The 13934-nt window shown below is 33.4% G+C and overlaps 1 protein-coding gene across 4 annotated transcripts in view; it reads right to left on the bottom strand.

Annotated features, from left to right (window-relative positions):
- Positions 1–13934, bottom strand: part of RTKN2 (rhotekin 2) — a 78696-nt gene that overhangs the window by 38741 nt on the left and 26021 nt on the right. For all 4 annotated transcript variants that reach the window (XM_055308913.1, XM_055308911.1, XM_055308912.1 and 1 more), the window contains 3 exons: positions 12591–12708; positions 10017–10199; positions 301–395 (listed from right to left, as the gene is read on the bottom strand). In XM_055308913.1, coding sequence (XP_055164888.1) covers positions 301–395; positions 10017–10199; positions 12591–12708 — 396 coding nt within the window. The remainder of the gene's footprint in view (positions 1–300; positions 396–10016; positions 10200–12590; positions 12709–13934) is intronic.

Below are 13934 nucleotides of genomic sequence, written 5' to 3'. Positions count from 1 at the left end.
AAAGTAATCAATTTCAAGTCAAAGACAAAGACTCAGTATACACAAAACCTTTCTGGTCTCACTAAGCTAGCCTCACAAACAAGTCTCTGGCAAATGGCATGGAGAAAAGAAAACAATTTTTTTCTCTTTTGGGGAAAAAGGGATGGACATATAAGGAAAAAGATACCCACAGATTCATGGATGTCTCTATGTTATTTAAGCCAACATCTGATTCAGAGAAGCATATTAAAACTAGAAACAATTACTGTCACCACGTTATCTATTGACATATGTAATAAGTAAAATATAAACTGTACTCACCATTTCCATTAATAGACAGATTATGGGTCTTAAAGCTATCCTCAGCACTCTCCAAGGTCAAAGTAGCATGAGCTAGCAAATTATATTTTGCACCACTAATAATAGGGAGAAATAAGACATACTTTAAGTGTTTTAGTGTATTTTCTACTACATAAAATAATTTAATGTTCAACAATAGAAAATAAACCTGATAAAAAAAACAGGCTAAGATCTTGAATAGACATTTCTTCAAGGAAGATATACAAATGGCCAATAAAAACAAGAAATATACTCAAGACCAATAAAAACATTTCTCCAAAGAAGATATACAAATGACCAATAAAAACATGACATATGTTCAAACAATCAGTGAGGCAGCTGGGTGGCTCAGTTGGTTGAGCATCCAACACTTAGTTTGGGCTCATGTCATTATCTTGGGGTTGTTAGATTGAGCCCCGCATCTGGCTCTGTGCTCAGGAAGGAGTCTGCTTGAGATTCTCTGGGTCTCCTTTTGCCTCTTCCCCTTTAGGCACTCCCCTCTCTTTCTAAAATAAATAAATATTTAAAAATTAAAATTTAAAAAAATACAATGAGATACCACTTCACATTCACTGGGATGGCTTTCATTTAAAAAGGGGGGGCGGGGACACCAGGGTGGCTCAGTGGTTGAGCATCTGCCATCCTGATCCTAGGGTTCTGGGATCAATTTCCATATCAGGCTCCCCACAGGAAGCCTGCTTCTCCCTATGTCTCTGCTTCTCTCGGTGTATCTCTCATTAATAAATAAATACAATCTTAAAAAAAAAAACAGAATAGTAAGTGTTGGCTAGGATGTGGACAAACTGGAACTTTTGTACATTGCTGATGAGAAAGTAAAATGCTGTAGCTACTATGGAAAATGGTATGGTGGCTGGTTCCTCAAAAAGTTAGAAATAGAATTACCACATGATTCAGCAATTCCACTTCTGGGTACATATACAAAAGAATTTAATAAAACAGGAACTCAAATGGATATGTGTACACCGTATAAATCGAAGCATTACTCACAATAGCCAAACAATAGAAGGTCAACTGTCCATTCAAAGGATGAAAGGATAAACAAAATGTGGCACATACATTACAATGGAATATTATTCAGCCTTAAAAGGAAGGAAATTCTGACACAGGCTACAAAATGGATTAACACTAAAGACATTACACTAAGTGATAAGCCAATCATGAAAGACAAATACTGCTTGATTTCACATGTAAAGACTCTAGAGTGGTCTAATTCATAGAAACAAAAAGTAGAGTTAGAATATGCCAATGGTTGGATGGAGGGGGGAACAGGGTGTTATTTTTTATTGGGTATAGAACTTCAGTTTGGAAAGAGAAAATTAAGTTCTGGGGATGGATGGTGAAGATGGTTGTAAAACATTTGTGAATGTACTTAATGCCACTGAACTACATACTTAAAAATGGTTAAAATTGTAAATTTTATATATATTTAACCACAAAAAAATGAAAAACACATTTAATGTTATAGATGACAGATTATAAACATAAATGAATTATCAACTTAGTGCATTTATCTTTTTATGCTATTTTATCTGAAGAAAATCTCCACATTATTTGGTTTATCTCACAAATGTTTCTTTGAAAGATCTCCATTTACTCAAAAATATTAACTGAACATCTAACATATTTTAAGTCCTATGCCAGGTGATGGGCATTAATGGCAAATAAGACTCAGTATTATGTTCTGATGCAAGGGGGAGGGAAAACAAAGTTAAGCAGAGGGATGAATAAAATAATGGCATTTGTAAGTTATAATGCAACCTTTTCTATGAAACAAAGGGGATAAGAAAACTGAAGACTTGTTAAGCATGAGAAAGAAGAAAAGGGCTAAGGAGTAATGGTGAGGATCTCATAAAAGGATGGAACCAAGCAAAGAAAACATTCCAAGCTGAGAGGGCTGAAAGAAGAGCAATGTGGCTGAAGCATAGGGAGCCAAGTGGGAAATATCACCTTAGTACAGAAGGTCAGAGATAAAGACAGGGATTAGAGCCCTCAGACTCTGCTGGGAGCCTTGGAGGAAGAGTGGATTTGATTCAAAGTGTACAGAAAATCATTAGAGAAGGTTAATAAAAAATTAGTGATACAATCTGATTCATATTTACTTCCTGGGAGTAAGAATGAATCTTCTTCTGGTTTACCAACTTCAAAGATTTGGAGTTTTTATACATCATATGGGAAAATGGAGGACTTCATTACTAATTCCACTTTTTTCATTACAGTCCCCTTTATGCTACTTGTGTTAAAATAGCACTCTTGCCAAAGCATCTAAAAATTCTGATGCTAAATTTCATATCCTGGTACTTTGTGGTGATAAAACATGAATTCTCATTCAAAAATAATTCTATTTTCTGTGCTAGTAATCTTAATTTTAGTTCAAGACTTTTTCTTGGTTTTATCATTTTTTTCCCAAAATAGTAAAAACCTCAGCATTCAAAACATCAGGAATCATATTAAAATTAGACAGACAGTAATGTAACCAAACTTTGAAGAAGAATACAGAAGTCTGATGGGAATCTTTATTTATTTATTTTTAATTTTTTAAATTTATTTATGATAGAGAGAGAGAGAGAGAGAGAGAGAGAGAGAGACAGAGAGAGAGAGGCAGAGACACAGGCAGAGGGAGAAGCAGGCTCCATGCACCGGGAGCCCGATGTGGGACTCGATCCCGGGTCTCCAGGATCGCGCCCTGGGCCAAAGGCAGGCGCCAAACTGCTGCGCCACCCAGGGATCCCCTGATGGGAATCTTTATTAATTGTGCCAGGTGATATGTTTCATAAACCTCCTTTGTCTCTTACTAAGTCTTTAATAGAATCTCTACTATGAAGAAAAGTATGTATACATGTAGTAGGTGTGCAATGCATACCCTACAGAACATTATTCCCTTAGAGAACAACTGTTGGTTTGTTTTCTTCTCCAGCTTTATTGAGAAATAACTGAAATACTTTACTGCATAAGTGCAGCATGATGGGCTGATTTATCTTAGGTTTTAATATACAACCACCATAGACTAGCGATATCTCTCAATACCTAATGTCTTTGTCAGTATTTATATAGGAAAATTTATGTTTCTGTCTCTAAAATGCAGCAAAAATTTTTTAACAAAATGATGCATGACTACAATTTCAAACTAAATTCCAAATGCAACTGGCATAATGTCAGACTCATATGCAGACTTCTGGAAAAGTTCACTAAGCACCAACAAATTTCCACTGTTGCAAGAGCTAAAGGCACCAGCCTTGTACTCAATGTGTAAGAGAAAAGGAATTATCAGTTCAAAATTATAAAAAGTATTTGATTTGGAATGAAGTATGATTAACTTTTTTTCTCTTCTAAATTCTATTTGATTATTTTTGTAATCAAATAATACATGTGGTGAAGTGGTAGTACAATGGCAATCTCCCATAAAAATCAGAGACATGCAAAGCATTATACCACATATGTACAGTTTAAGGCATTTTGACAAACAATATCTTTTCAAAGATTCACAATAACTACTTGAGGTAGGCAGGGCAAATAATTTGGTCCATATTTTCAGATGAAGAAACTGAAGTTCAGAGAACATAATTGACCTGCCTTTGGCTAGGCAAGTGGTGTATTGGAAGGAGAATCCCACTATACTATACTTACTACCTTTATATTTCATTAAGAAATAGTTTAAAATTATGGTACTTTTTCTGTTAAAAGACAAGTGACTGTATTTTACCACTGCAAGAATTTTGAGTTCAGAGAACATGACTTATTATTAACTTGGAAACCAATGTGCCATATGATTTCACTGCTGAATAATCATTTCTAAGATCATTAAATGAATAAAGAAATGACACCCAATGGCTGAGTATGTCTCTAGTTATGTTTGAACTCTGCATCATCTTTCACACAATCAAAACAGTAACTTCATTGTTCCTTGAACATAAATAACTCATTTATTCCAGACAGGGTTAACATATTTGTTCTATAGCTCCAATCTAATTTAAAATGTAGTATAGTATCTTTTTAAAAAAATTAATATACCTTTTTGTCAAATAAATAATCACTCTGAATTTTACCAGTTTTCTTGAAATGATTGTTTAAAATGACGTATATTTACACAGTGCCAAATAGTGTACTAAATAGTTCTCAAGAAGCATAAAATAGTGAACTCAGTTATTAGAGACACTGGGAAAATCTGGCTAAAGGAATTTCAGTAAGTGAAATTCCACAAATAAAATGAATAAATGAATCACATCAGGGAGCATGCTAAAAATTACCAAAAATGTTCACTGTCTTCTTTTGGATCAAACAATACTTTATGATGATATTTCAAGTTACTTCATTTTTAAACCATGACTAATTACAATGCCAATGCTTCCAAAACCAACAATGATCTCACTTTTAAAACATTCCTGTCAGGATAACATTTTCTTACTAAAACATTACACTCATTCCTTTTGGCCAACCCTAATATTGGGTCCAACAGTTTAAATCGGCTACATTTTTAAATATCAAATAGACCAATTGTTATAACGTTAGGGTGGGGGGGGGAAGATTGGTCCAAAAATGCTATGAAAAAAAATGACTACTTTTAATGGTACTTAAAAACGTACTTTTTTGTCAGAAAGAACAGCTATATTTGGTCACATGCCATATTATTAGAGAAGATATGTATGTCCCAAATTTGACCTTTAATTCCCATTTTGGTTGAAAATTAAAAGCTGTACTGGAAATCTTCTCATTGAACAAGATCACTATTGAAACAAACCTGATCTCCTTATGCATTTTGATCACTAGTGCCATCCTCAAACTCTTATCATGGTGCTGAAGCTGTCAGTTAAGGAATTATTAAGAGTCATCCTGGGCTATGAGTTTAACCTAGTATATGCTGGATTCACACCTGAAGCTCAGTAGAATTCAGGTATTAGCAGAACGAATCAGTGAAATGTAAAACACTTTACTCTTCCTTTGATCAACTTTAATTGGTATAAATAAGCAAATGGCATACAAGTTGGATGGGCAATGTTCATAATGAAAATTAGTGTTTGGATTCAGGTATAAACCAAGTAGAATAACAAATCTAAATAAGAGAATGAACACTTCAAGATAAATATGCCATTTGTTACTTAAAAGAACTTAATACTGAGGCACCTGAGTGGCTCAGTCAGTAAAGCGTCTGCCTTTATTTAGCTCAGATCATCATCTCAGTATCCTGGGATGGAGCCCCAATTAGGCTCCCTACTCGGAGGAGAGTCTGCTTCTCCCTTTGGGCCTCTCCTCCAACCCCCACTCATGCTCTCTCTCTCTTGCTGTCAAATAAACAAATAAAATCTTCTAAAAATGACAAGAACGTAATACAAATACTGCTACGTTCAAAAATTCCTCCAGGCTTCAAAGAGGAACATGGGTTAAATGCAAGTTCTAATATCACTCAGATTATCTTCTTTGAAATTATAAGCAATGGTTTTATATTTTAAAATATCCGTCTATATTTTATAATCCTATCTTGTTTTTAAATTGCAGTACTTAAGCATGAGTTTGAAAAAAAGTTAAGGAAAAGCACTAGTCTCAGAAAAGTAAAAATAGTAACAATAATGGCAAGAACTTAATGATTAAATACTGTTTTTATTTTTTCCAATTATTAATTTTTTAGGAACCTCCATACTGTTTTCCATAGTGGTTGCACCAATTTACATTCCCACCAACAGTGCATGAGGGTTCCGCCTTTCTCCACATGCTCACCAACATTTATTTCTTATCCTTTTTTTGATAACAGTCATTCTAACAGTTATGAAGTGGTAGCTCACTGTGGTGTTGATTTGCATTTCCCTGATGATTTTTGATGCTGACCACGATTCTTTTCATGTTTCTGTTGGCCATCAGTATGTCTTCTTTGGAACAATGTCTATTCAGATCCTCTGCCTATATTTTAATTGGATTCTTTTTTGCTATTAAATTCTAAGAGTTCTTAATGTATATGAATATTAACCCCTTAACAAATAGACGATTTGAAAATATCTTGTCTCATTCAGTAGGCTGCCTGTTCATTTTGTTGATAATTTCCTTCACTGTGCAGAAGCTTTCTAGCTTCATGTAACAATTCTACTACTGGGCATTTATTTGAAGAAAATGAAAACACTATTTCAAAAAGACAGTGTATGCATCCCTATGTTCCCTATAGCATTATTTATAATAACCAAGATATGGAAACAACCTAAGTATCCACTAATGGATGAATAAAGAAGATGTGATATGTTTATGTAGTAGATGACTACTCAGTCATAATAAAAAAGAATGAAATCTTGCTTTTTGCAAAAATATGAATGGACCATGAGGATATTATGTTAAGTGAAATAAGTCAGACAGAAAAAGACAAATACCATATGATTTCACTTATATGTGGAATTAAAAAACAAAATAAGCAAAACAGAACTAATAAATATAGAAAACAGATTGGTGCCTGTCAGAGGGGAGGTGTGTTGGGGGGGGGGTAGGCAAAATAGGCAAAGGGAGTCAAGAGGTACATTTCCAATCATAAAATAAATAAATTATGAGTATGTAATTTACAGCATGATGACTATAGTCAATCATATTGAATTAAATATCTGAAAACTGCTAAGAGAGTAAATCTTAAAAGATCTCATCATAAGAAAAAAAATCTCTAACTTTGTACAGTGAGCTAGTTACTAGGCACCATAACTAGACTTATTGTAGCAATCCTTTCTCAGTGTATACAAAACTGAATCGTTATGTTGCACACCTGAAGCTAATATGTTACTTGTTAATTTATATCTGAATTTTTAAAATGCTTACTACACACCAAGTTTAGGATTTATCTTTTTTGGTTTTTTAAAATTTTTATTTATTCATGAGAAACAGAGAGAGAGAGAGAGGCAAAGACATAGGCAGAGAGAGAAGCAGGCTCCATGTAGGGAGCCCCATGTGGGACCCGATCCCGGGACTCCAGGATCACGCCCTGGGCTAAAGACAGATGCTCAATTGCTGAGCCACTGAGGCATCCCCGATTTATCTTTTTTGAATCTCATAATTAGCCTATGGAGTTAGATATTACATTATTATTATTCCCATTTTACAGAAGGAAAAGAGAAGACACAAGAGTAAATTACTCTGCCCTGGGTCACACAAATAATACATGACAGGATAAAAATTAAGTACTCACTGCCAAATAATGGTATTTTAAAATGAGGTCTGAGGCTCACTCCTTTTTTTACAAGCTTTAAGGTGTATGAAACCCTAGAAATGTCTGTAAAGAGGCTCCTAATAAATGATTGTGTCTAAGCATCTTTACCTTTCATATGAGAAAACTGAGACCCAGGGAATAATGTTACTTGCCCAGGACATTAATGGTCCTGTCATTGTTTTGAATAAAGCAAAATAAATTTTGCTGCTTAAAAAAGTTTTAGAACTACTAAACTCTGTAGTAAATTCTTGACATCTCTTAATCTAGAAAAAGAAGGCCTTAATTCTAAAGGAAGAAAATGAATGGGTCCCTTATCTATTTTTTAATGATATTTATAACGAGGAAAGACTTAACATCTTTTGTAACCATTTTTCAGTGGAAAATGGGGGGAAAAACCCATCCATTGGATTGTGACATGGATTTATGACTCATAAACTGCATTTTTTAAAAATAAAAAGGGTCTGAAAACTATATTATAAATAGCTAGGGCTAAGTATTGCTTCATGAAATCTCTCTGCTTATGCTGCTGCAAACTCAGTCATGATCTAAAATGTGTTTCTTAGCATAGGCCTCAATCAAAAGAGACTGAACTATAATGCTAGAATCCCAAGATATTTCCCATATGTAATGTATCTGACATGAAGAGTTATTTAATTATGTTCTGATGATTGACATTTCCAGGGTGTATATACCTGAAATATTTTGCTTTCTGTAATTCTAGTCAAGTTATTTACATGCTGAAGAGCCAACTCTACCAAGACATGCAAAAAAATTCTAAGAATGTGGACTGATCAACAGTTTTCCCAAGAAACATAAACATAAAACTATTTGTGAAGTAACAAACACAATGTTTAAAGAAAATATCTGAAAGAAACCAGCGCTCCTCGAAGAAATGGTGACTCCAAGTCTGGGCAGAAAAATAAAAGATGAATGTGGAACAGCTGGTGTCAGAAAGTAAAGAAGCTTTCAGAGATTAGGTTGTGTCAAAAGCTACAGGAGTCAGTTGAAAGGGTTCCCCCTGATCAAAGATGGGACAACTTGGCTTCAAAGAGAATAATAACTATAACAGATTGAAACACAAACATATACAAAAATTCAAGAGTTCAAATAAGAGAAAACACTGATTACCTCCATGGTTGCTAGGATATCAACTCATTATTCTAAAACTGGGTAAGTAAAAGAAGCTAGCATTTTTTTTCTCCCTTTCCTCCATCATTTTTTCCCAATTATATCCACAGTTCATGGAGGAAAAGTCTTTTCTGAGAAAATTCAAAGTTTAAAAACATATGCATGACAAATTTAGAAAGTCACCAAATTATAATCCCTAATGAAATAATTATCAACAATGGCTGCTAAAACCATTAGATGAAACATTGATAAAGAACTTTATAATGGATGAATTAGGCTGGCAACACCTGAACCCACTGCACAATTTTAATAAAACTGTAAGTGGGACAAGGCCTCCTAATGGAGACAGTAGGATGTACCTAAAATTATTTTTTTTAAGATTTATTTATTTATTTATTTATTTATTTATTTATTTATTTATTTATTTATGAGAGAGAGAGAGAGAGAGAGAGAGAGAGAGGCAGAGACATAGGCAGAGGGAGAAGCAGGCTCCATGCTGGGAGCCCGACGTGGGACTCGATCCCAGGACTCCAGGATCACACCCTGGGCCAAAGGCAGGCACTTAAACCGCTGAGTCACCCAGGGATCCCCAGTACCTAAAATTAATATGAAGTATTATTACCTAAAAAAGAACCTGAATCAAATCAGTCCTCCTAATCTAACTACCAGTTGTAGGAAACACAGGAGATAGAAAAAGATGTTTAAAAAGAAAGACAAAGATGGCATTAGCTAAATCTAAAATATGGGAAATTCTGCAATATCTGATTTCTTCAATAAACAGGACAAAAAAAAAGTAGAAGGGAAATCATTAAAGACTAAAAGAAACTTAGAAAGACTCACTTAAGCACACTGTAGACCTTATTTGGATCCTGATTTGCACAAATTAGAAGAGGATATTTTCATAATGGGGACAATTTGAATATGGACTGGATATCAGATGATATTACGGATTTATTTTTTATTTTGTTAGACATGATAATGGTAAAGAAGTTTTGTTATAAAGATATAAAATACTTTTAAAAATCTGAATGAATAACGCATGACATATACAGAAATCCAGTTAGTAGACTGACAGGCAGTAAGCAGTTTGACAGTCCCTTTTTAAGAAAAATATTTCAAAAAAAAAAAAAAAAAGAAAGAAAAATATTTCAGCTTTGTGGTAGATACTGGAATTCCAAATCACTAAAATACACTGTCCCTCAACTTCGTACTTTCAAAGGAAGGTATTAAGGAGACCTCAACTGGATAAATGTGTTTTGTTTCTGCTTCAGGATGCTTTTTCCATTTAAAATGTAAACTTAAACTCCACATACAATACTTTAAAATGTCACAGATATATAGTAATCCTATGTCACTATAAATGCTGTATTAAAAAACTTACGAAATGGACGAACATGTTTCATGATCTTCTTGAAACACCAAATTTATTTTCTTCCCTGTTGCTTTACTTATAGATGTCTTCAATTTCTTAGCTAGTTTTTTGGGTGTGTTGGTTATGGAAGAGTCTTCTATACAGCAGCTATATACTTCCACCTTTACCTGAAAGTCTGGCTCTGCTTCATTACTAAAATCAAGAGCATTCACAACATTAGAAATTTAACTCAGTAGAAAATAAAATTGGAACATCCTTTGGTGTTTTCATAACATTTAAAATCACAATTTGAAATGTTCATGTTAATATATGTTAATGAGTCAGAATCTCCCCCTGTTTAGTATCTAAAGGACCTGAGAGAGTCATAGCAACTTCCAGCTTCTAAAGTAGGGCCATGTTAACACAAAGCAACCAATATATGCAGGCACAGTCCTAAAGAAAAAGAATAATGCCCTCTGGTCATCTTGTTGCCAGTGCTATTTCCTGTTGTCCTGTCTTCAGTTACACCTCTTTTTAAGGTATTTATATAATATGTGTGATTTCCTGAAATAACTATTCCTCCAAAAGGGAAAGACTTAAAAATCAAAAAAGGAAAGAAAACATAAAAGGATTCTTCTGTTGCAAACTTCAGTGTTCATTTCTTTTTCATAAAGAGTCACAGTCTAATCACTACGACGTCCTCCCCACCCCACCCTACCTTTGTTCCCAATAACTCTAAAATAATGCTGCACTGTTTGGTTATCTAGGGGAAAACAAACATACAAGCAAGAAACAATACAAAGAGCTATACTGCAAGGCAGGAACTTCTTGAGGGAGAGTGCTGCTTTGGTGGTCTCTAATTCTTAACCTTGCATAAAAGGTATTCAATACACTTATACTCATATGCAAAAATTCTGCACTTTTAGCAAATGCTAAGCTTGGCTTTGCCCTTTTTTAGACACAATGAACTACCTTTACCATAAAAGATTGTGGTGGTGTTACTAACAATTAAAGTTACTTAAAACCACAAGAGAGGTCCATCAGCAGTAGATGTTGCCTTAGATGGAAGATCCGTCAGTCTCAGAGATTTTAAATGGCCAATCTATACTTTGGATACATCCAAGAAATAACTCCCAGATATTTTTATAGTTTACTTGGCAACCTTTAAACATACAGTATTCTTGGTAATGACTAACAAATGTCAATATTTAGAGAAAAACCAGAGATTCATAAATATTGAATACTTATTAAAAACAATTGTAACAAAAGCACATTTTTAAACAACATTTAGAACATTTGTCAGCAGTTATTTTTGGAACAATTTAAAATATTTACAGAATTTTTCAAAAATTATAAATCATGTGTTGTCTTCCCAAGTAACTTGCATTGTTCGTTCAATGAAAAAAAATTTATGATTTTGTCTTTGTGGTAAAAACAAACGATAGCAAAGTGATGTGAAGAAAAGAGCCCATTAATAGGATGATTTTGGTAGAAAAAATGCACTAGCAAAAGTTGATTATGGAGATAAATGTAGTTGGATAAGCAAGAAAAATTATTCTTTACAGTCTCAACTATGTAAGCATTTGGCAATGTATTCTGAGGATCCTAAATAAATTCCTTTGGTTCGATAGTTTGTAAGAAGGCCTACACAACTGCTAATAACTCAGAGCAATGCATTTTATTTTTCCATGCTACACAATTATTTATGGGACACTGGACAGAAGCCACAAAACATGGTTTGCAATAGTTTTTCTAATGTTATGCGAGTGGCAAAATTACTCTCAAAACTCAACTGTTTAGCTCCATAGCTGAAAATGGAAAAAAAATGTATGTTCAATTTTATTTTAATAGTTAAGTAGCTATTAATATTTAGGTATGAAGACAGTGTTTTTGAAACCCTGAAAGAAATACAAGTCACACACTGATTTAGGCCAATAGAACCTTTGAAAGAGGCCAGGAAAAACTTATGTTAGTTAAAAATGATTTCTATGGCCACCTGAGGAGTTCCTTCTGGTTCTGTATTATGACCACAATAAAATGAGCCTGTAAAAGAGCAGGGGCAATAAAAACAGCCCTAAGGATCACCCAATTTTTTATTGTTTTGGAGTACATGAAAGAAGTACACCATAAGAAAAAGAACATCTCGAAATTTTACCAAAGTGCTTTCCCTATGGTACATTATTTCAGGACTATCTTATAAACAAAGTTGTTATAACTATTTTAGTATTTCTGTAACTAAATACCCTATATGAGATGTAAGAACCTATTTTATGCCCAGATCCACTCCATATAAAATAACGTTATGAGATTCCATTGTATTCATAGCTTGGTTAATAATAAACTACAAATGTTTACAAAAATTTCTCATATCCAAGGAGTCAAATATTTACTACCAATATTACATGATTTCCACTTTATTTTACATTGAAAAATTTCAAATGCAAAAATGGGCTTCTTTTGAATAAAGTAATTTTCAGAATCAATTTAAACATTTAAAGATCTTAATGTTCAAAACTAATCCAAAACCCTCAATAATTTTGTCTTCCTTTAAATTATTTTCTGAAGACTTTTTTTTTCATTCTCTGAAGACTTAAACATACTTACAATATAGTTACATTTTCAAAACATATATCTGTGATTGTTTTATCCACAATCATCATGTCAGTATCAAAAACTTCGGCTCCCATTTTGAATAAACAGAAAATGGCATAGTGCTGTGATCCTAGGGGAAAAACAATGATCCATGAGATGAATCATGCCTAAGTTATGTTTGTTAAAATCTACTTGAAAATGACAAATTAGTTCAAATATTTGTTAAAAGGCTCTTGTTTTCATACATGTTACACTGTAATCCTTAACTTTTTATAGGGACTGTTCTGACAGTATATGTCCACATCCTTCCCAACCAGAACAAAGCAATTAAACCAAGGAGTATCAAAAAATAAAGTTGAAAATATTGGCCTCTCAGTAGCCTAAAGTAAGCCTCACATTCATAAATTTTATTCCTAGAAAACTCTCTAAGCTTTCATTAGTATCCATTTTATTATTGTGTATATACTATTACCTCTCTCATTTTGGTTTCCAAACCTATTTAAGAAGTTTTCTATTATAAGAGGTTAGGAGCAGACACGTTAACAACAGCAAAACATTTTCCACCAAACTGACAGCAGGGGAGGAAACCACAAAAACAATAAAAAGTAGATATGCATACACAAAAAACATAACTGCTGAGCCTTTTAATTTGGTGATGTTTTTTAAAAGTATTGGGTGATTAAAGGGCTAAAACCTCATTATTGAGAAAATGTAGCTCTTCAGAAAAACTTATTCTCTATAGTAATCAGAAAGATATGCTTAATCCCCACATGTATTCCTTTGTAAAGTAAATTATATTTCCTAATTGAATAACAAATATACTAACCTGATTTTGGATTCTTCATATAAAACTAATTATGCTCAATATGATTCAATTTTTAAAAGTACGAGGAACAAAGCTATCACAATAGACAAGAAAGATAAAGGATTATCATATCTTTTCTGCTTTGCCTCTAACAGCTAGAAATCATTTGAGGTTAATTTCTATGACCTAAGCATTACATGGATTTGTGAAGACTATATAAAGCCATAAAATGCTAAAGGGGAAAAAAATCAGATTGAGGTAAAATCTTTCCCTCTTATACCCTGCTAAATAATCTGAAGTAACAAAACAAGGTAAAAAAGATCTCCCGGATTCTGGTCAAAAAGAAATGCTGCCTTCAACATTTTCTTTTGTTGCACACTTCCCTTCCCCACAACCTGTTACTTTCCTTGTATAGGTTCCAATCAACAACTAAAAGTACATTAGATAGGCATTATCTTAATTAATATCAAGTAATTACAACATATTTGTACTGGAGAAAACACAGTTCAGCAAGATATTGTTTATTCTGACAAATGACATCAATTTATTTC

The sequence above is a fragment of the Nyctereutes procyonoides genome, unplaced genomic scaffold (assembly GCF_905146905.1).
Source record: "Nyctereutes procyonoides isolate TBG_1078 unplaced genomic scaffold, NYPRO_anot_genome, whole genome shotgun sequence".
In the NCBI taxonomy this organism is placed as follows: Eukaryota; Metazoa; Chordata; class Mammalia; order Carnivora; family Canidae; genus Nyctereutes; species Nyctereutes procyonoides.
This window is presented reverse-complemented; position numbering and strand designations above follow the sequence as displayed.